The sequence below is a fragment of the Chiloscyllium punctatum genome, chromosome 45 (genome assembly GCF_047496795.1).
Source record: "Chiloscyllium punctatum isolate Juve2018m chromosome 45, sChiPun1.3, whole genome shotgun sequence".
Classification (NCBI taxonomy): Eukaryota; Metazoa; Chordata; class Chondrichthyes; order Orectolobiformes; family Hemiscylliidae; genus Chiloscyllium; species Chiloscyllium punctatum.
The window spans coordinates 44,381,608-44,405,333 of NC_092783.1; the positions used below are offsets into that span (position 1 = coordinate 44,381,608).

General features: G+C 40.0%; 1 protein-coding gene across 2 annotated transcripts in view; it reads left to right on the plus strand.

Annotated features, from left to right (window-relative positions):
• Window positions 1-23,726, plus strand: part of cd34 (CD34 molecule) — a 42,405-nt gene that overhangs the window by 14,124 nt on the left and 4,555 nt on the right. For both annotated transcript variants that reach the window (XM_072563602.1, XM_072563603.1), the window contains exons 2-4: window positions 7,823-7,903; window positions 10,560-10,741; window positions 21,041-21,181. In XM_072563602.1, coding sequence (XP_072419703.1) covers window positions 7,823-7,903; window positions 10,560-10,741; window positions 21,041-21,181 — 404 coding nt within the window. The remainder of the gene's footprint in view (window positions 1-7,822; window positions 7,904-10,559; window positions 10,742-21,040; window positions 21,182-23,726) is intronic.

The following is a 23,726-nucleotide window of genomic DNA, read 5'->3' on the forward strand; positions in this document are numbered from 1 at the left end:
AACAGCAAAAGTGCAGAAAGAAACCTGAGTTGCCTTTGAAACCAAAGTTTTGCTGTTGAGCTGGAAAGAAATATATTTATTGAGCAGGAACTTGCTGGAAAAATAATGGGGTGTTAACAATGCATGTGTTACTAATGTGAAAATCTGCTGGAAAATTCAGGGGATTAAGAGATTGTCATGAGTTGCGAATCTCCAGAATTACTGTCCAATGTACACTGCTCTGCTGTTTGCTGTGTAAAAACATCTGACCCTTAACCTCACCATTATTAAGAAATTAATAAAGTTGCACATTGGCTAACAGACTTTGCCACAGAAAGTTAAACCTGATAATTAACAGCATAAATATCTTGTAAAATATGAATATCCCCTAAAGCAATGTCAAACAACTTCTCTGGCCCAGACAGAGAATAGCTTAAAATGTTCAATTATATTCTTACACGCAGTCAATTGTTAAAGATTTCATCAATGTCACATTTTGAATTTTATGTTTTTCTTTCTTATTCTGTTTCTTCTCCCACTCCTAATCCAATTATTTGTTTTTCTTTATTTCCTTTCTGGACTTGATTTGATTCTATTTCATCATCTTTCTCCATTGTTTCTCTGATTCTTTCTTAACCTTTATATCCATTGGTTAAGGAGATACATTATTGATCTTGCCATTCATTGAACTCTCAGATGTCCTGTTTGCTCATTGACTCATTATTAGCTTACACTCTCAGTTACAACGCAAAAACAGCATCAACTGAAAGGTGAAAATAAATATAACTGAGATAGCATAAATACCCTGTTACAACAAGATTCAGCCCATTATATTGGGGAATGGCTAAGTTTAATGAAATTTGCTGGACTCCACTGCTGCTAGGTCATTTGCCACTTTCTTTTGCACAAGATCATGAAATATTGCAGAATTGCTTGTGAGAGAAAGGTAGGACAAGTCCTAGTTTCAGGACTTTGTGTCATTTACAATTTCCAAACAACTCTTTGTATTATGTTTTACTGATATAAAAATATGAAGTGTGATTGAAACATGATGGCGTTTATACAACATAGAACATAGAAAAATACAGCGCAGTACAGGCCCTTCGGCCCTCGATGTTGCACCGACCGAAGTCTACCTAACCTACACTAGTCCAATAACCTCCATATGCTTGTCCAATGCCCGCTTAAATGACCATAAAGAGGGAGAGTCCATCACTGCTACTGGCAGGGCATTCCATGAACTCACAACCCGCTGAGTAAAAAAATCTACCCCTAACATCTGTCCTATACCTACCACCCCTTAATTTAAAGCTGTATCTCCTAGTAACAGCTGACTTCATTAGCGGAAAAAGGTTCTCACTGTCAACCCTATCTAAACCCCTAATCATCTTGTACACCTCTATCAAATCTCCCCTAAACCTTCTTTTCTCCATTGAGAAAAGCCCCAAGTGCCTCAGCTTTTCCTCATACGATCTTCCTACCATGCCAGGCAACATCCTGGTAAACCTCCTCTGCACTCGTTCCAATGCCTCCACATCCTTCCTATAGTATGGCGACCAAAACTGCACACAATACTCCAGATGAGGCCGCACCAGAGTCTTATACAACTGCAACATGACCTCAGAACTCCGGAACTCAATTCCTCTACCAATAAAGCCCAGTACACCATATGCCTTCTTCACAGCACTATTTACCTGGGTGGCAACTTTCAAAGATCTGTGTACATGGACACCAAGATCCCTCTGCTTAAAGATGTTGTTGGACATCTCCTTTTAATTGCTCCAAAGGCATATGATGTTCAGGACGAGGAATAACAGTGTTCAAAAATGTAAAAATTGTATCGGTCATCAGGCACTCAGATTTACTTATAAAACCTGAGAGAATTTCTCCTGTAAAATCTGCCTAAACTATTCTCAAGCTACCTACAGCAGTATATCATTTCAATATTTTCACATCAAGAGTGCTGAAATAATTTACTATCATTTGGTGATTTGAAAGAGACATTTCATGACAAGAATATTGTCATTTGAGAATTTAGTCCAAACCAGTTAGTACAATGAATGAAATTAAACTTGTTATCAGGAACAGTGGGCATAGTCTTGTAGGATTTTTAAAGATCTGGGTTAGGTGGATTTGTGTGAGAATCCTAAGATGTCTGCTGAGGCTTATCTCAACAATAGGGGTATCTCACGTGATCTTTTATGCTTTTGACAAGTTGCAACATGATGAGTTTCTCATTAGGCAGCAGTGAGTTGCCCATTAAGAGGTAATATGGCTTGCTAAGCACCTTATTAATGGTCCAATTCACCTCATTAACATTCAGCTTATGTGCAGTAGGATGCAAGTTGGAACAGGTATCTGGCAAATGAAGCTTGCCACTTGCTCAGAAAAACCTTCATGTTGGACACTGAGCACCGATATCTCAGGGTTTAGATCAGAGTGGTGGTGGAAAAGCCCAGCAGGTCAGGCAGCATCCGAAGAGTAGGAAAATCGATGTTTTGGGCAAAAGCCTTTCATCAGGAATAGAGACAGGAAGCCTCCAGGATTATCTCTCCACTCTGGAGGCTCTTTGCCTCAATTCCTGATGGAGGACTTTTGCCCGAAACGTTGATTTTCCTGCTCCTCGAATGCTGCCTGACCTGCTGGGCTTTTCCACCACCACTCTGATCTAAACTCTGGTTTCCAGCATCTGCAGTCCTCACTTTTGCCTACCAATATCTCAGGGTACATTCCATGGCCACAGGCCACATAGACATTTGATATGTGTCAGCCTCTAAGAACCCTCACACTACATCACCGATCCTGCACTGTACACTTCTGCACTTCAGTGCTGCACCAGCAAGTATTGTTGCAATGCTGCATGAGGAACACAGTCAATTAAAACTGTAAACCCAGCTCATGGACTTAACCAGGCTGCACCTTTGGCCTTATTGCTCGCTGTCACAGTGCTCACTCAAGCTTGAGCCTACCTGGATGCTCCAGGCATCTCTGCCTTGCATTGTATGGCCTTGCCTCTTCACTTTTCCCCCTCAATCATAGCTACCAGACTTATTTGACTTCAACCTTATTCTCCCATTTTGCACAGACACAGAGACACGATGCATGTCATAGTTGTCAGTAGGCCTCAGTCAACTAAAGGAGGATAGTCTTTACTGAGGGAGTCCTGGAACAGTAAGTCAAAGGGCAGCCTCACGTATGAGTCCAGAGGCTTGGAAATGGCCAGTCAAGGCACTCAGGTGAGTCAGGATGTTCTTTACATCAAGGGCAAGGAACTAAATATAGGGCAACCCCACCAACTGTCTTGACTCTCTACCCTATTGAAGATAGATTTGCACCTGGAATGAAAAGCAAACATGAAGGGAGATGACAGCTGGTACTTTTGGTCCAAGTAGGGAGGTTTCCTATGAGTAGCAAGTGGGTAGGCTGTGCAGATGGCATACAGGATCAGTGGTGTTGGATGTTGGGGTGGGCAATAGTATGCTAGCTAAGACGATGCAGCAAAGTAATAGGGCCTGAGGCTTTGTGGGAGATGGGTAAAGCAGCAGAGACAGAGTGAGTGTAAGATAACAAAGAGACTATATAGTACTTGCACTGGCAGAGTGGAGAAGGATATTGACCTTCTGTCTACAGTTTTGTGTTTTTCCCATATGCTTGACACTGTTCTAACCCAAATTCCAGCCTTGGACTAGTCTGGCATTATCTGGTTGCATGCCATCCACTTTCCACTGCTGGGGAAAGAGGAGGTCTGACCCCTACACCATTCCATCTAGTAGTAGCTCCAGTTCCCTGCCCTCTAACCAGGTGCTGATCTCCCTCGGCCTACCATATCCAGGACAAATGTCAGGAACTGTAGAGGGCAGTTTCAGAGCTTGTATGTGGACAACCCAGATGTTTCAAGGGTCTTCCCACTGGAAGCAAGTTGAACTTTCTCATTGGGAAGATCCAAGGGGTGGAGGAGGACAGGCAGGGTGGGCTGGAAGGTCCCACCACCACTGGGTTAGAGAGGAGATCTGCGGGTAGTCTCTCCTCCATCTGGCTACCTCCTGGCACCAGCTTGCCCTCTTGTGGTGAGCTTATCCAGGTGCTTGACAGCCTTTTCAAGCTGGCATGGGTACTAGTTAATTCCAAGATATCCCGGCAGTAACAAATTGTTCGGGAATAGCATGTGGTGAGATGTGGCTGGAATCAGATGTGGGATCCAGTCGGGGCAGGTAGGTAGTTAATGCAATATGGTTGGTAAAACACAGTGAGGGCGCTGACAAGACATCAAAACAAAGAAATCCTCCAAAAGACTTGACACAATTCACACTTTGCCATAGTCTCCTCTTCAGATATCCTACTATGGTATATCCACTATCTGATCACTAGGTAAGTCCAAGACAGAGCAAAAACATAAGTGGACTGACAGTGGTGTAGCATAACTCTTATCCAGTACTACAACTGGTAGAGATGGCAAATTATATTTGGGATGATAATTTGGGAAAATACCACACGTCTAACCCATTTGACAGTAGACTAATATTCTTGGGAGATTTATATATCACTTGCTCTCAAAAGATGTTAATCCCAGATCCCATGGAATTCACTGCCTGAGAGATAAATCTCAAAATGTAGAAGCCTCCAACAAAAGTCCTACTGTAGACAATAATCGTCATTCATCACATTCCTGCTGTGAGTACCGCAGTGAGACACAGAATCTGTATGAGCAACTTATAAAAGCACTAGAGAAATTTAGTGTGCCTCCAACATTTACTCTTGCATTACATAGGACAACTGTTGAAACATTGATGTCCTTCTGAAAGCAGTTTTACAAACATTCTGCCAAAACTCCTGGAAAAATGAGCCTCAATGGCTTTAACAATATATCTGGATGACCTAAAAATGTCTCCACAATCAAGTCCTGCTTCTTGAGCTCAAAGGGCCAACTTATGGGCAAACAAAGAAAACACTTCAAAGACACTCTAAAGCTGTACTTAAAGTATAGTGAGATTAATATGAATGGCTAGGAAGAACTAAATTGTGCATCAACTTTCATCACACTTCACGATGTTGTGACTTAATGATGAAGCAAAGTGATGGCACAAAAGGAAGCAAATCCTGCATTCCTGATTGTCATGGACCAATCCAGACCCCTTCAAAACATTTCTAGAAAGTAGCCTGGACCCTAATGTTGCTACTTGTTTTAAGCAGGTGTAACACAGATATTCGAGGAAGGATGCAGCTGATCAAACCACTTAGTTTTAAACAAACAGAATTTATCTACAAGATTACCAAATGAAACACAAACAAAAGAGAACAGAATAACCTAAATTATCCAAAAACCCAACAGATTATCCCAACTTCATGATGCTGTTCTAAATATTACAACAATCCCCATATACACTCCTTGGCACAAAAGGTAAAATCAAGCATAGGACCTCACAGGAGAGATGTCAGAGAGAGAGGACAATCAGCCTGTACCTGCTTCTTTGAATCCAGCAGCATCAAAAACAGCTAGGCTAAAACCAAACCAAACCAGAGAAAAGCTGAGCTGGGAGCACTGGCCACTCTGCTTTCATTGCACAAGTATTTTTTCAACTTGAAAGCCTTTTGCTTGAGGCACTATCTGTTAGTTATAATCAAACTGGCCCTAAAACTTATCCAAACCCAAAAGAGTCTGTATCTTTTACAAACGCTCTGTAAAAAAGGACAACATAACCTTATTAAAGGAGCAGCATTGTCACAAGGTTGTAATGTCTCATGGGACAGCCTGTCACATGTGCCCTAAGATCTATAGGTTGACTCACTCACTTGAAGACCCATAGCAGAAACTTGCAATCCCAAGTAGATGTCATTCTCAAATGACATCTGCCTGGAAGTCTGTGGTGAGTGGTGTTCCACAGGGCTCTGTCCTTGGGCCTCTACTATTTGTAATTTTTATTAATGACTTGGATGAGGGGATTGAAGGATGGGTCAGCAAGTTTGCAGACGACACAAAGGTTGGAGGTGTCGTTGACAGTATAGAGGGCTGTTGTAGGCTGCAGCGGGACATTGACAGGATGCAAAGATGGGCTGAGAGTTCAACCTGGATAAATGCGAGGTGATGCATTTTGAAAGGTCGAATTTGAAAGCTGAGTACAGGATTAAGGACAGGATTCTTGGCAGTGTAGAGGAACAGAGGGATCTTGGTATGCAGATACATAGATCCCTTAAAATGGCCACCCAAGTGGACAGGGTTGTTAAGAAAGCATATGGTGTTTTGGCTTTCATTAACAGGGGAATTGAGTTTAAGAGTCGTGAGATCTTGTTGCAGCTCTATAAAACTTTGGTTAGACCGCACTTGGAACACTATGTCCAGTTCTGGTCACCCTATTATAGGAAAGATATGGATGCTTTGGAGAGGGTTCAGAGGAGGTTTATCAGGATGCTGCCTGGACTGGAAGGTTTATCTTATGAAGAGAGGTTGACTGAGCTCGGACGTTTTTCGTTGGAGAAAAGAAGGAGGAGAGAGGGCCTAATTGAGGTATACAAGATAATGAGAGGCATAGATAGAGTCGATAGCCAGAAACTATTTCCCAGGGCAGAAATTACTAACACGAGGGGTCATAGTTTTAAGCTGGTTGGAGGAAAGGATAGAGGGGATGTCAGAGGCGGGTTCTTTACACAGAGAGTTGTGAGAGCATGGAATGTGTTGCCAGCAGCAGTTGTGGAAGCAAGGTCATTGGGGACATTGAAGAGACTCCTGGACATGCATATGGTCACAGAAATTTGAGGGTGCATACATGAGGATCAGTGGTCGGCACAACATCGTGGGCTGAAGGGCCTGTTCTGTGCTGTACTGTTCAATGTTCTATGTTCTATGAAAGGACATTTAATGACTATAACAGCTCTCAAGCAATTAAATCTCCATACATGATAGAAATTTTCATCTATACATTGTATATGTTGCATTACGTGATAAAAATGAGGGTGTCTTATTAAACAGTGGTAGCATTCCCACGTCTGGGCCACAGATGTTGATTCAAAACCTTATTTCAGGGCTTTCATGGAAGATGACATGTTGATCAAACAGGTTCATTCATTTCTTCCAATATTTCTGTTATCAGTCTGTAAGAATGGGAGTATCTGCTGATTAGCTAATTGCACTGAAAAAAGCAACACCAAAATTATTGTTACAATTTGCCAACTATGATTGAGTACAAATCCAGTGGAGGTTTACGGTCAGAAATATTTTCCTAGGCTATGATGCCTGAGGAGAGAAAGAAGTGAAGTAGCTCATATATAATGCCTAATGTAATGTAGCAACTGAAAAATTATACATCAGAAATTGCAGTACACAGATTGTCTGTTGAGATGAAGTAATCTCCTGAAATATCAATAACAATTTGTCTTTTATGAGTTTCAGCTTGCACCTTTTTGCAAAACTCTCCATATTTCTTGCATCTTTTCCATTACCTTAAATATTGCAATAAGGTCACCTCTCCTCTGAAGGTTGGAAAGCCCTGTTGTTTTCTAGTATTGCTTCACAACTTGGTCCTCTAACATGAGGATTCATGGACATGTTTTGTAGTCTTCAGGCACCATGGAAAGGAAAAAGGATGGAATTTACATTTTTCTAGAAATTTGAGGTAATAGCAATAAAATTCAAGTTTGATCACAATGTAAAACTTGTAATGTTTTAGCCAGGTTTTTCTATCTGCTGTAATTAGTTTTGCCCATTTGTACTCCTATCAAAGGCTGACTTTCACTGTGGAAAAGAAAGTGAAATGCAAAGGTAGTTTCAGTTTAATTAGCAGACCAAGGGCTATGACTTAACTAATGCCAGCTTGTTAACCAATTTTTGATGTTTCTTTTTTCAACGTAGTCCAATGGAATTGTCAATGTTCAGCAGAAGACAAAGTCACACAACCAACCATCACTGAAGCAATGAACAATAATGTAACAGGTGAGGTAAACATCAGCTTCATATGTATTTTATTGCATTGAATTTGCAATGCAATTAAACCAACTCAAAAGTTCTATATCTGAGCTAAATGACTCATTAATTGTTAAAGATATAGAGAGTAATTTTGTCACCAAAAGAGCAACTGGGCAAATTTTCAACTTATTATTAGTTATATGTTATAGGAACTGCCCTTCTACTGATTTTGACACCATGGCATAGCCCAGGTGCTAGAAGTGTAGAATCACTACAGTGCAGAAAGAGGCCACTCATTACATCAAGCCTGCACTGACCCTCCGGAGGGCATGCCACCCAGACACAGCCTCCACCCTATCTCTGTAACCCCACATTTACCATGGCTTACCCACATAATCTACACATCTCTGTTGGAGGACCCAGCAGAAATCCATACAGATACAGGGAGAATGTGCAAACTCCACACAGACACTCACCCAAAGTTGGAATCAAACCCAGGTCTCTGGCAGTAAGAGGCAGCAGTTCTAACCACTGAGCCACTGTGCTACCATCACGCTGATTTGTAAATCTGCTCCAAAGTCTTCAGGTTTAATTTCTGATGCCATCGCATTCTTACTGCCTTACACAAATAAAAACAGAAATTGCTCGAGAAACTTAGTAGGTCTGCAGCATCTATGGAGAGAAAGCAGAATTAATATTTCGGGTCCAGTCACCATTCTTTAGAACTGGCAAAATTTAAATGATAGAGTCACAGAGTTATACAGTACGGAAACAGACCCTGAGGTCCAACTAATCTGCACTGACCAGATATCCTAATCTGACCTAGTCCCATTTGCCAACATTTGACCCATATCTCTCTAAACCCTTCCTATTTATATATCCATCCAGATGCCTTTTAAATGTTGTAATTGTATCAACCTCCACCACTTGCTCTGGCAGTTCATCCCATACATACACCACCCTTTGCATGAAAATATTGTCCCTCAGTTCCCTTTTAAATCTTTACTCTTTCACCTTAAACCTATTCTCTCTAGTTTTGGACTCCGCTACCCTGAGAAAGAAATTTTGTCTATTCACCTTATCCGTGCCCCTCATCATTTTATAAATTTCTATAAGGTCACTCCTCATCCTCCAAAGCTGCAGGGACATAGAAGAAGGTAATCAGGCCCTTAAATTATTGAACTCGATCTTAAGTACTGAAGACTGCAGGGTCGCAAAGCGGAAAATGAAATGTTTATTTCCTTACTTCTTGTCTGTCAATGTTGCCATCTAGTTCAGTGGTAAACCTTTCCTTGAAATGAATGAACTGCTTTAATTTTATATCTGCAGGGTGTTAAACCTCAGCATAGACTTTTTTGATGATAAATTGGAAGTGAAAGATTGGATTGTGAGTGCGTTCCTTGGTTTTTATCTCTCACCCAATGCTCAGGGTTAGCATGAAAGTAGTTAAGATGACGCCTCTCCCCACAATGCCACCTCAAAACTTCCCATGTCATTCAGTAATAGTTTCAATCTGTCTGACTTTTTCCAAAGATCACCAGCCAAGGTACTGCTCAATGTACTTGTCTCACTTTGTCCAGTCTCAACAGTTCTGATTATCAAGAATTCCAGAGATTGCCATATCCAACCCCACCCCAGACATTTTAATTGGCGCTGTTAAAATCTATTTCCTCTTTAAAGAGCTTTATTTATACTCCCAGTACTTTTTACAACCTCCAAGCAAAGTTTCAATCTATCCCCTGCCTGCATCTCCCCAAGTGTGCTTTGTTCTGTGAGATACTTTGAAAGGTGCTGAAATTGTCACTTGACTCCTCCATAAGTTTCTGTTTGTGATTCTCTTTCTAATGGCAACATGATTACATGGTCATTCTTCTAAGCTGAGGTGTTAATTAGGTATTCCCCCTTTCCTCTTTAGCAGAACATACTACTCAACTTAGTTAAAGAGACATGTTGAAGCATCTTCATCTTGAAAAGTTCAATATCCATAACAGCAGATATTCACACAAGCACACACACCTCTTTTCCCACATACAGTCTCACACACATATTCCACCACAAACACATGTACTCTGATTTTTAATTTTAAAAAAAGGGTGTTGAAAGCCACATGAGCAGAAAGCAAAGTGGAATTGAGACCATAAATTGAACAGTCATGATTTTATTGAATAGCAGATTAGACTGAAAATGCCCAATGGCCTAGTCCTAGGGCATACATTTTTGTGTATGTCTCTCTGCCATTGTCCACGCATATACACAAACATGCACATTAACTCATTCATAGAATTCGTACAGTGTGGAAGCAAACCATTCGGAGTCCACACCAACCCTCCAAAGAACATCCTTCCCAGACCCACCTCATCCCTACAAACCTGCATTTCCCAGTCAGCTGAGGCTGGAATTGAATCCAGGTCCCTGGCTACCCAATACACAGGCAAGTATTTGCACCAAGGCACCATTCATACCCTGAGAGCTCATAACTTTCAAAAATAGAAAGGTTAACTTAGAAGACAACCAGAGTAAAATACTGATACAAAACATCATTTCAAAACTGAGATTTCATACTCTCTGATGCTTAATTTTCAATCAGATTTGTGATAGTAATTGTAGTCTGTGAATACTGGAAATCCCAGAGAAGTGGTGAGTTTTAGCCTTATAATGATTCAGCCCATTTGTATGCTCACAGATGTTCCTTCAACAAATGCAAGTGCACCGAATACTTCCACTGAAAGTTCAACAGGCAGATTAATAACAAATAGTCCGGTCAATGATAATGTGACACCAGATAGACCTGATCACGCTGAAACTACTGCAAGTCATTCAACAATTCTTTCCACTACGAAAAATGGATCAGAAAAAAGAAAGCAGGTAAACAGATCAAGTTGTAAACATTCTGTGAATGTGAAAAAATCTTATGTTGTAAATAAGACTATAATAATTGTTAAAACAGTAATATTTCCCTTTTTGTCCCTGTCTAGTGTGCTACTTTAGTAAGAAAGTTGAGTAATAGAGATTACAGCACAGAAACAGACACTTCAGTCCAACTCGTCCATGCCGACCAGTTATCCCAACCCAATCTAGTCCCACCTGCCAGCACTCGGCCTATATTCTTCCAAACCCTTCTTATTCACGTACCCATCCAGATGCCTTTTCAAATGTTGCAATTGTACCAGCCTCTACCACTTCTTCTGGCAGCTCTTTCTATACACGTACTACCCTCTGCGTGAAAAACTTGCCCGTTAAGTCTCCTTTATATTTTTCCCCTGTCACACTAAACCTATGCCATCTAGTTCTGGACTCCCCCACCCCAGAGAAAAAAAACTTTGTTTATTTATCCTATCCATGCCCCACATGATTTTATAAACCTCTATAAGGTCACCCTCAACCTCCGATGCTCCAGGGAAAACAGCCCTAGCCTATTCAACATCTCTGTTTAGTTCAAATCCTCCAACTTTCACAACATCTTTTCAAATCTTTTCTGAACCCTTTCAAGTTTCACAACATCCTTCCAATAGGCAGGAGAGTAGAATTGAATGCAATATTCCAAAAGTGGCCTAACTAGTGTCCTGCACAGCAGCAACAAGACCTCCCAATGCCTGAACTCAATACTCTCACCAATAAAGGAAAGCATACCAACACCTTCTATCTACTTGCGGCTCTACTTTCAAGGAGCTATGAACCTGCATTCCAATATATAATTAAAGTAAATCTAATAATGGTGTACAAACTTTATTTTCATTTTCCATTTATAGTCTGAAGATCCATTTGCATTAAAAGAATTGCAATGTAATATCAGAATTCAGCAGAATAAGAAGTGGGAAGCTTAATGATGGAAATAGTGTTTTGAACAAATCTATATTTCTAAAAGCTTACAAATTTAAAGAGCACCTTTCCAGCTTTGCTAAACCAAGTCTTGGATCAGACATTCTGCTATGAGCTTCAGATTTCAATATGTTTGCTTCAAAAACAGGAAGCATGCTTCCCTCCTTCTGTTTCCTCACCTCCCACACACTAACAATAGATCTATGGAACATTTGCATCCACTGATGTCTTACAAGAAGTAAATTGTTAACATCCTTTCCCAACAGAAAAGCAGTGTTTCCTGTGGCATTGATGATTTGCTTTTAAAACACATTTTGAAACAAAATGAATTACCCTCATTGTGAAAGTCCAGGAGCTGGTCACCGATCCATCCAAAAGACTCTAAACATTTCCCCTTTCTGTCCCTGTCTACTGTGCTATTTTAATGAGTGCCCCTAATGTCAATAACAACTTCAGCTGTAGCACTTTTACATAATTAAGTCAGTATACCTAGTTCCACCAGCACAAGTAGCCACCCTGGTAGGTAATGGACTGTTACAGCAGAACATAACAGGCCAGTTCTTCTATGTGTAGAACAAGTTCTCTTACATTAACAGAATATTTACTGTGTGTTATCAGTTTCATCATGGTGACTGAGTGGTTGGGTTGTGTGAAGGAGAGATAGGCTTTTAATTTCTGAAGGTGTGAGCTTCAAAGAATTGGTAGACAGCTGTGCAGGCTGCTTAGAAATGCTTTCTAAACTGCTAAGAGTAGCTATACAACATTTAAGTTCATTACTGAATAACATGGGCTCATGTTGAACATGACATTGGCCATCAGAAAGAGGTCACAAATATGGATTCTAGAATAAGTCTTCACTAAGAATATATCATAAAATGTTGCTGTAGGGGAATTTAAAACCAAATATAATCAGGAGAAAATGGAATATAATTAACACATTTTGACAAAATGAAGATCATATAGAACCTTGCAGTATAACTGTAGCTCATCGAGACTGCTAGCATTTTGTTGAAATATGCTGAATTCTTCTTTGTTTTAATTGGAAAGAGGTTTCTTATTACAAGCTTGGCAGAGGGATTTGTGCCCCAGTTGGTGTTCTGCCAATTAAAACTGTAGCACAATGTTTAGCGGTCTGATGGTTTTACAGCAGAATCTTTGCACAACAAACATTGTTGCTTTAGATATAGTCCAAAGCTGATTTTAATGTATTTCAGCACTGAAGGCCAGCATGGTGGCACAGTGGTTAGCACTGCTGCCTCACAGCACCAGAGACCCCGGGTTCAATTACTACCTCAGGCAACAGTCTGTGAGGAGTTTGCACATTCTCCCCGTGTCTGTGTGGGTTTCCTCCGGGTGCTCCAGTTTCCTCCCACAGTCCAAAATAAATGAGCAGGTTAGGTGAATTGGCCATGCTAAATTGCCCTCAGTGTTAGGTGAAGGGGTAAATGTAGGGGTGGGTTGCTCTTTGGAGGGTCGGTGTGGACTAGTTGGGACGAAGGGCCTTTTTCCACAATGTAAGTAATCTAATCTAATCTATGACCAAATAATACTGATTTCCTGAGGTTTCAATCACTAATCATGCATTGTGTTCTACATAAGCATACAAAAATCCATAATCAACTTGAAAATATCAAGATGTAAGCAGAAAGTTCTATAAATATTCAGTAGGTCTGGCAGCACCTTTGGAGAGAGAAACAGAGTGAATCTTTCAAGTCCAAAGTTCCAAAGAACTGTCATATCTAATTTAACATGTTAACTCAGTCGTTCTTTCTCCACAGATGCATCAGACCTGCTAAGTTTCGCCGGCAGCTTGTTTTTATTTGTTTCCACAAAATGCAAATTCTTCCTGCATCATTTTACTTGAGTATTAAGATGCCAAGCATTAAAGAAGTATATTCAATGTGTAAATTTCATTAGAAATCCTCTTTGTATATGTATATGTTTATACTCGGAGCACTTTTATCATGATATTTTTTGTTTTACTATTTCTGTTTGGCCCATCTGCCACTTTCATATGCCTCACTTTTCTTCAGAAGACTTAACGCATCGGTTTACAAATCTCATCATTCCCTAATACCCCTCTCCACTCCTAATCAAATCCTCTTATCCCCTTCCCTATTCTGCCAAGCAGAATCACAATGCATCCATCACAAGGCCACAATCCCATTTCCAGCTCTTCCATACCAATGCCCATATCAATCCTAAACCCTAGAATCACCCTCTTGATGCTACTAATCCTAATGCCTACCTGAATCCCCTGAATTACAACAAAAGGTTTATATCTGCAAGTTTGAAACACTGTCCTTTGTATTCTTTGGCTTTCAGAAAAGGTAAAATAAACTTTAGCTAATAGCAATTAGTATTAGTCATTGATTTATAATTTGTGTATAAATGCACACACGACCATGTAACTGCATCTTGAAAGCATAATTGACAGTGTTAGAGAAAACTAAAGAAGTCAAATTATGTGTTATTGCAATCATTACAAATCAGTGGCCCTAATAATGTATCTTGTTCCAGATTTTGAAGTCACTGTGAACATCACCAGGGGAAATACGCTTGTATTACATTCAATATCGATTTTTTATCTGTGAAATTAAGTCTGTATTTTGAGTTTAACCTTTTGAACATCAAATATTATTATGGGAAGAATTTTATCACTGTCATGTCATTCCCACATTTCCATTCTCTTGCTTTTTCGCCTTTTTTCCATTCCCCATGCACAAACAAAGGAACCTTGAAGTGCAGGTTCATAGTTTCTTGCAAATAGAGTTGCAGGTAGATAAGGCAGTAAGGAAGGCATTTAGTATGCTTGCCTTTATTGGTCAGTGCATTGAGGAGTTGGGAAGTCATGTTGTGGCCGTTCAGGGCATTGGATGGCCACTTTTGGAATACTGCATTCTGGTCTCCTTGCTATGGGAAAGATGTTGTGAAATTTGAAAGGGTTCAGAAAAGCTTTACATAGATGTTGCCAGAGTTGGAGAGTTTGAGCTATAGGTAGAGGCTGAATAAGCTGGGGCTATTTTCTCTGGAGCATTGGAGGCTGAGGGATGACTTTATAGAGGTTTATTAAAATAATGAGGGGCGTGGATAGAGTAGATAATCAAGGTCTTTTTCCCAAGGTGTGGAAGTCCAAAACTAAAGGGCACAGATTTAAAGTGAGAGGGGACAATTTAAAAGAGACCTAAGGGGCAACTTTTTCACACAGAGGGTGGTGCCAGAGGAAGTGGTGGAGGCTAGTGCAATTACAACATTTAAAAGGCATCTGGATGGGTACATGAATAGGAAGAGTTGAGAGGGATATGGGACAAATGCTGGCAAATGGGACCAAATTAATTTAGGATATCTGGTCAGCATGAACAAGTTGACTGAAGGGTCCTTTTTCCATGCTGTACATCTCTATAACTCTAATTGCAATTAAAAATGAAAGTGTGCACATGGTGGGCCATGCAGTTTGTTAGTGAAATCTGTTATCAGCTAACAATGCAGCAGATACAGGTGGGATATAAAATGTTTCTTGATTTGCATCACTGCTAAAATGTTTCTTCCCAACTCTATTGCCATTAATTCTTGAGAATGGACCCCACTCTCTGTCTTCACTTGGATCTCTCATTTACACTTTTGTGCATCGGTCAAGCTCCACCCATCCACCACTAATTCACACTTGCCAGCCCACGTTCCCAGGCAAATTTCCAGAATGCTCCCTGGTCTTGGACTGGAGAGCTCAACAAGGGAAACTGCTGACCTCAGACCCAATAGCACTAAGCTGATTGGTGCAATTCACCTTTAAGCAAACATGAACCACATGCAAAGAGATTCTCAAGCACCTCTGACTTTATATCGAAGGTAGAACTTCATTAAACAAAATGGCTTATCACAATTAAGTACTCAATGCCTGAAAATGTACTCGAGGCACAAACCTGTGACAGGCCTATAGGAGGCCCAATACAGCGCAAATGCCCTGCTGCCTTTATCTGTACATCGCAATTCGCCAACAAATCAAGATTTTACATCCCATCTAAGTCAGCAGTCCATGCTTAATGTAAAGCAATGCTACATTTCCCATTTTTGTATGATCCATAAAATCCCTCTTGTATTCCTCCAGTTCTTGGTCTTTATAACTTTGAATTTCTCAGTGTTCTTCAGTCTCATCAGTGTGTTGCAAATAGATGGACATACTTACAAGTTTTCATTTATAATATTCTTCAGATTAAATGGCAATTATATATTTTAGTGGAATACAGATATTTGAAGAGCAACGTTTGACTGCATTTGATGTGATATATCTAGCTGATTTCTGATGAATATATTTTGTGTTCTCAACATTTTATGAATACAGCAAAGAATGTAAGGACTGTTGTCTTTATTCCAAAGTACAAAAGATCACTTTTATTTATTCTTGTTAAGGGAAAGCAATCTGAGTGTTAATTCAGATTGAAGGAATATTTAAGTAAGCTGAAGTGCAACTATTATGAATTGACTGTTGTTCTGCGGCCTCATACAAAGATAATTAATCCTGACCTAGATGTAAAACCTCTTGGAACACATGTCCAAAGTTTGTCATGCTTCAAGTTCTGGGTATCTGTAAAGGAAATACTCTAAATGACAAGAGTTTCCACTGTGTAAAAATATTTACGTGGGTTAAAATATTCAGATCATATCCTGTTTGCTGGGCTTCTCATTATTTTCCCTGAAATAATTCATTTTCCATTAGTAGTTTGAGGTAAGATTTGCTATTATTCCTTGCAGTTTTCCCATAGACATTTCAACATTTTTAGTCCAAAAATGAAATAAATTTCGGATTTGCATTAATTCTTGGTGCCAAAAATTTTCTCTTGGCAGTCGCATTCTCTGCATGGTTCCTGACTAACTTTTACCTGGCTATAAAAACTGTAATTACTCAAAACTTATTCCAGTGACTTATTGACAAAAGGGATATCATAGTTGGTAGTGGATGCAGTGATGACATTACTGAAATAATTTATTCCACATTTTATTCTGAAAAAAGCCTTTGCCCTGAAGGTTTGTTGGCAGCAAAACAGGTTTGGGGAGAAGTGCAATAAAAGCTTCCAATGTTGTGTGTTGGGGATATTCAAAAGTTGATCATCTACCTGTTTTGCCACATTAAGAGCATACCTTCTTGGTACTTGGTCATCAAATTCTGGGCTGGGATTTAACCCTTCTGACTGAGAGGCAGGGATGCTACCAACTGGACCACAAAACCTCTTCCCATTGTTATGATTTAAACTCAACAAAAAATGTTTTGAATAAAAGACCAAAGTTGAAATACTTTGCCTCAACAAGGAGTTAAGTTGCTCTCTGTTGCCATATTCAGCCATTGTATAAAACAATTTACATAGCTTTGCTCTGGGCATTGAGTTTAGACTGTTAGAGCATAATACTAGTAGTACCACAATCATGAGCTCAATCCCCATGCTGGATGATTTGCTGATTGCCAACAGAAACTTCATTTCTTAAGCTGTTGTGAGGCAGTGGTTATGTCTCTATCTCTGAGCCAGGAGGCCTGTTTCAAGTCATGCCTGCTCCAGTGGTGTGTCATAACATCTCTGAACAGATTCATTAAAAATGTTTTTTTTTAAATATAAATTTACTGCAATCCATTCTATGTTACCATCCAATTTCATAGAAAATTGCTTTAGTTTATCTTGTATTTTTTAAAATTGGATTCTCCTTTTTTTTGCAGAAACACTTCTTAACATTAAGTTTCCCAACCCACTCCCCAACCACATTATACAGTTTTAAAAGATCCAGTGACAGATTTTTTCACCTGTTTCTCATATCCAGGAGATGTTTCATTCTAAGTGTTTGGTTCTCTTGGAACCTGGCAGACTTTGTGTAGCTTCTCCAGAATGGATGGCAAATAATAGATGACTATCGAAAATTCTTCACTGTTCTATCCCTTATCTTGTACTCTAAAAAGGTTATGCCCTGATGGGTAGCATAGAGCTAAAATTAAATATGTTCATCCTGTCTTTGTAGAGTGGGTTTAAACTGAACAGACGAAAGAAAATTAAAACTGCCTTGAATGTCCAATAATCTTAAAATAATCAATGCAGCAAAAAGCAAAATCCTTCAATTCCTGACCAAACAAAGTGATATTCGCAGGTCTTAATGCTGGACTTTTTATTGCTTTATCTTTCTAACTTTTCCTTAGAATTTGTACTTAAGAATCTGTACCTAGGTACGTTTGTACCTAAGATTGAGCCAAATGTGGCAACTTGTAAACTTTTCACTGTAGTCATGTGAATACATGTGACAATGAAGCTAATTCTAATCCTAAATCTAAAGCAACGGTTGTGAGTAGTACTTTAAATAAACTTTCTATTAATGTAAATTTGCAAAGGAAACCATTTTTTATTCTTGTCTAACTGCTGGGACTATATGGATCTAATCTCTCCCTTGTGTGTTCATTGAAAATAGTTGGCAAGAATGTGCATTTACCACAGACATTTTGATAGGCACCTCAGAGTTTTTCTGAAGTATTTATGACTGTTACTTATTCTAATCCTGTTCCTGAGGAGCCACTCATTTATGTTGTTAGTTTTCTGCCAATAGACATGCAATATTTGTTGTATTAGGTAACAGCCTTGGCTCAATCCTAACACTTTCACCACCAAGTCAAAAAATTGTAGTTTCAAACCCCATTCTGTCAAAATTAAGCATATAATCCAGGTTGACACATCAGTGCTGTACCAAGGAAGTAATGCACTGTCAGATATGTTCAGTTTTAAATGAAATGTGACATTGACATCCTGTTTACTCTCTTAGGATGGCATAAAAATAACTTGTAACTGTTGAAAGAAAAGCAAGCTTTCCTAGAGTAATATTTAATATTTATCTATCAGCAAACATCAATAGAATAGCTTTCTGATTATGGATCTCACTGCAGCTTGTCAAAACATGTTGTTCACAAATTATTTTCAGTGTTTTCCTATGTTTATATGTTGACTACAATTCAAAAGTACTGCCACTATTTGAATGTAAGGGAACATGGCACAAGAGTCATTGAGTCATAGAGATGTACAGCTTGGAAACAGACCCTTCGGTCCAACCCATCCATGTCGACCAGATATCCCAACCCAATCTAGTCCCACCTGCCAGCACCTGGCCCACATCCCTCCAAACCCTTCCTATTCAGATACCCATCCAGATGCCTTTTAAATGTTGCAATTGTACCAGCCTCCACCATTTCCTCTGGCAGCTCATTCCATACACATACCATCCTCTGTATGAAAAAGTTACCCCTTAGGTCTCTTTTATATCTTTCCCATCTCACTGAAAACCTATGCCATCTAATTCTGGATTCCCCCACCCAAGGGAAAAGACTTTGTCTATTTATCCTATCCATACCCCTCATAATTTTGTAAACCTCTATAAGGTCACCTTTCAGCCTCCGACGCTCCAGGGAAAACAGCCCCAGCCTGTTTAGCCTCTCCCTATAACTCAAATCCTCCAATCCTGGCACATCCTTGTAAATCTTTTCTGAACCCTTTCAAGTTTCACAACATCTTTCCGATAGGAAGGAGACCAGAATTGCACGCAATAGTCCAACAGTGGCCTAACCAATGTCCTGTACAGCCGCAACAGGACCCCCCCAACTCCTGTACTCAATACTCTGACCAATAAAGGAAAGCATACCAAACGCCTTCTTCACTATCCTATCTACCTGCGACTCCACTTTCAAGGAGTTATGAACCTGCACTCCAAGGTCTCTTTGTTCAGCAACACTCCCTAAAACTGTGAAAGGTATTTTTTTTTCTTGTAGTGGATGTGAGCAATGTTGCCCACCCCTAACTGGCATGAGCAGATGGTGCTGAACTAGCTTTTGAATCATCAAAGCCTATCGGGTAATCTATTGGTTATTTAGGTTTGTTCAAATTCAACAGTTAGAGTCTGAAACATGGATTTTGTTGTGTCAAATGTAGTTTTGAATTTAACAGACCACTTCACTTTGGGTAAAATTAAGTGCCTAAAAACAACCAAAAATGCTTTTTCCATCTATTCCATCATCAGCATTCTGCCTGCATCTTTTAAGGTATTGAATAATCCATCCTTATCTCACCTGTAGAGTTGACTATTTCAAAGCATTTCTTGCCAACATCCTGCATTCTACTCTGACTTGAGCTGACCAAATATCCTGCTGCCCACGTCCTTCCTTTCACAAGTCCCATTCACCCATCATTGCGCTTGCTAAACCACAGTGAAACGTTGCCTAAGCTGGAGCCAATTTTAAATTCCTTTACTTTGTTTTTAAACACATCCATGGCCTCAACTCTTCCTTTCTCTGTAATTTCCTCTAGCCCCACAAATACCTTCAAGATACCTTTCTTCACTTAATTCTCCCATCTTGAAAAGCTCCAGTTTGTATTGTTGCACTATTGGTGGCCATGTTTTGAGCTGTCTTGGTTCAAAGCTCTGGAATTTCCTCCCAAAATATCTCAACCTTACTTATAAGATGCTCCTTAAAACCTGTCATTTAGAGCAATGCTTGGCCTTCTGCTCTAATATGGCTTGGAGTCCAATTTTGTTGCATATAGCTGTCGAGAAGCACCTTGCTAAAGGCACTACTTAAATATGCAATGTTGCTGTTGTAGCAATGTATCCACCCATTCCCACTTGCTCCACTGATGAATTGAAACTTTACTGCCCAACCGTGTGTCTTGATGGCAGGACAAAACCTGAGGTTTCTGAGGACTACAAAGGTGGCTTCTCGTGATTAGAGGTTGAACATTCCAAAGGCTGCATCAGAGCCATGATAGTGATTGCTGTTGTCAAGACACCACTCCTGAAAGGAAATTCCCCACACCCTCACCCACCCTTCCCCTTCAGAGGGTATGGATACTGTGGATTTTCCATTCCAGCTGGCAAGCATATCACCCCATGGGTGAACCATTGCAATGTCCAGTGAAATCATGAAGTAGACATCAAAAGGACAGTTACTTGGATTATATGAATCTTATCTCTGGTCGGCATGTGGCTGAGGTGCTACCGTTCCTGCCTTTGGATATATTCTTTAACAACAGGATCATACCAGGTTACCATCCGTATTCCCAATGCCATTTTACCAACTGCCTCACCTCCCAGCCTGTCTCCAGAAGGCTGGTCAAATTCAGTCTTTCTTTAATAACAGTCATAAATTTGACAGTGCTTGGATACATTTATGGCAGTAAATATCCAAGGCACTTACTGCAACATAGATATATAAAGTCTCTTAATGCCACCATTAGTACTTAGTAATTGAAAATTTTTGATAGCTCATTGCTACTCTTTGTAGAAAATTCATGCAAGTTGTATCACAAACAAATGATATTTCTTTCTTTCCAGCCTGCTGAGAAACATTCGAAAACTGGCTCCCCGAAGGTGTTGATCTCATTACTTGTCTGTGGATTGCTTCTTGCTGGAATAATTACAACTGCATACTATCGGATGAACAAACAGACTTGGAGCCCACAGAGCAAGAGACTGGTAATTGTCTAAACTACAGACCTTTACTGACATTCTGTAAAAATAAAATTGGAATCATTATAAGAGAACATATCTATTGATGTCAGGGTGTCTTGCTTTTGATAAGAGTGTATATGTGCACAGAAAAGTGTGTGTGGCATGTGTGGGCAGACAACAATTTGTGAAAAATTCATAATTTCCTAACTTGTCAGTGTACCCAGGGGAGATTCATCTGCTGAGTGTCAGCCTCACTCAAAGCTTTGTTTTATATTATGGTTTTTTAGGGCTTGTGTTGGTTGCATGTAAACCTATCAATACGAACAGAGCTATTAAACAAAATCAATTGTTAAGCGCCAGCTAGCTGCAAACTTGTTAAAATGTGAGACAAGAAATTGGTACAGAAGCAAATTTTCCCTTTAAAAGACGATCGACCAGATATCTACTAATTATGGCATCAGGCACTCCCTTCAATGAATCAACAAATTTAGCTCAAAACAATTTGAGACTTGAATTATTTATTGCACATTACATGAGCCACAAAATTGAGATTTTATAGACAGACAGAGAAGGAAATATTTGCTTTATTTGTGTTTTAATAATTGCAGATTCAATTTTAGTCTAGAAAAGTAAATCACAGATTGCTTTGCTTGGTAAATATAGAGTATGATTGGAAGGTACACGTTTTGGAAAATAGAGGTGTTTCTGAGGCAGCAGATGTGACTCCAGGTTGGTGTGTTGCCTGCCTGAGGCCAGAGTCAAGACATCTCTGAACAGCTGCAGGGCATTCTGTTGGAGGAAGGTTAAGTCAGAGGTCATGGTTCACATTGATGCCAATGATATGGGTAAAAAGAGAGATGAGGCTCTGTATTACAATCACATGCGCATGAGTATAAGAATAGGCAGATAGAGTGTATGAATGTGTGGTTGAAGAGGGGAGCATAGGAGGATTACCCAGTCTGTATTTGGGAAAGATGAGACTTGTACACTTCTGGTGGTTACAGCCGAACATTTTGTGGGGAGGGTTTACTATTGCTGTTGGTGTGGGTTTAAACTAATTTGCCAGGGGAATGGGACATGGAGTGGCAGTACAAAAGCAGGTGATACTAATTCAGGTACAGAAGAAAAACCAAGCCAACCTGGGAAGCAGAGCCAATACAGTAAGAGAATACAAGGGAGTGTGGCAAATTTCAGATGCATTCATTTTAATGCAAGGAGTCCAGTGAGTATGGCAAACAGGTTGAGGACGTTGAATAACTCATGGCATTACGAAATCATTGCTTCACGGAAATATGGTTGAGGAAGCATCAGGACTGGAAGTTCATGTTCCAGGGTGTAGATTCTTCAGGCAAGACAGGGTTAGGGTGTAAAAGAGGAAATGATGTTGCAATATTGATCAAGAAGTCAATTACTGCAATAAGAAGGATGACATCTTAGAAGGTTCTTCAAGAGTGAGGTTGTAAGGGTACACCATAAAATAAAAAAATCACATTTCTTTAAGTGTATTATAGACCCCCAAACTTTCATGGAGAGATAGCAGGATTGGTATACAGGAAATTTTCAGAGAAATGTCCTCACCTACACACCTAGTCACCTCTACAAAAAATTCAATCAAGTTGGTCAACCTTTTTCATCAAAATCATGCTAATTGTCCTTGATAAATGTCCACCTCTCCAAATGCAGATTTATTCTGTCAGAATTGCTTCCAATAGTTTCCTGGATACTGAGGAGGGAGGAAGTAGACAGGCAGGTATTACCCTTCTGTAGTTGCCAGGGAAGGGTGGCATGGGACTGTGGGGGTGAATGGAAGTGAAGGAAGAGTGGGCCAGGGGTGTCACAGAACGAACAGTCCTTGCAGAAGGCTGGCAAGGGAGGAGAGGGGAATAGGTGTCTGGTTGTATCTAAGGGCCCAAACAAACCTTCCAGATGAAGTAGCACTTTACCTGCACTTCACTCAATCTAGTCTACTGCATTCACTGCTCACAATGTGCCTCCTCTACATTGGAGAAACAAAACAAAGACTGGCTGACCGTTTCACTAATACCTATGTTCTGTCCACAATAAAGACTCTGAACTGCCACTTCAACACACTACCTTGTTCCTTGTCCAACATCTTTGTCTCAGGCTTGCTGTAGTGCTCCAGCAAGCTCAGCGCGAGCAGGAAGAATAACACCTCATCTTTTGCTTGGCAACTCTACAGGCTTCTGCACTCAATGTCAAGTTCAACACTTTTAGGGCTTGAGGCACCTTCTCCCATGTCCCTACCCTAACCCCCACACACCAGGCCTTGTTATCTCATGGTCTGCTATTACACACAGCCCATTGTTAGCCACTAATTGTCCCCATTAGGAGCTATTCATTATCTTATACTAGGCAAAGGTTTTATCCCTCCACCCTGGAGGCTTCCTGCCTCTATTCCTGATGAAGGGCTTTTGACCGAAATGTTGATTTTCCTGCTCCTCGGATGCTGCCTGACCTGCTGTGCTTTTCCAGCACCACTCTGATCTAAACCCATTACCTTACACTGATAATGATCTACTCCTTTGTCTGTCAAACTGTTTTTTTCTCT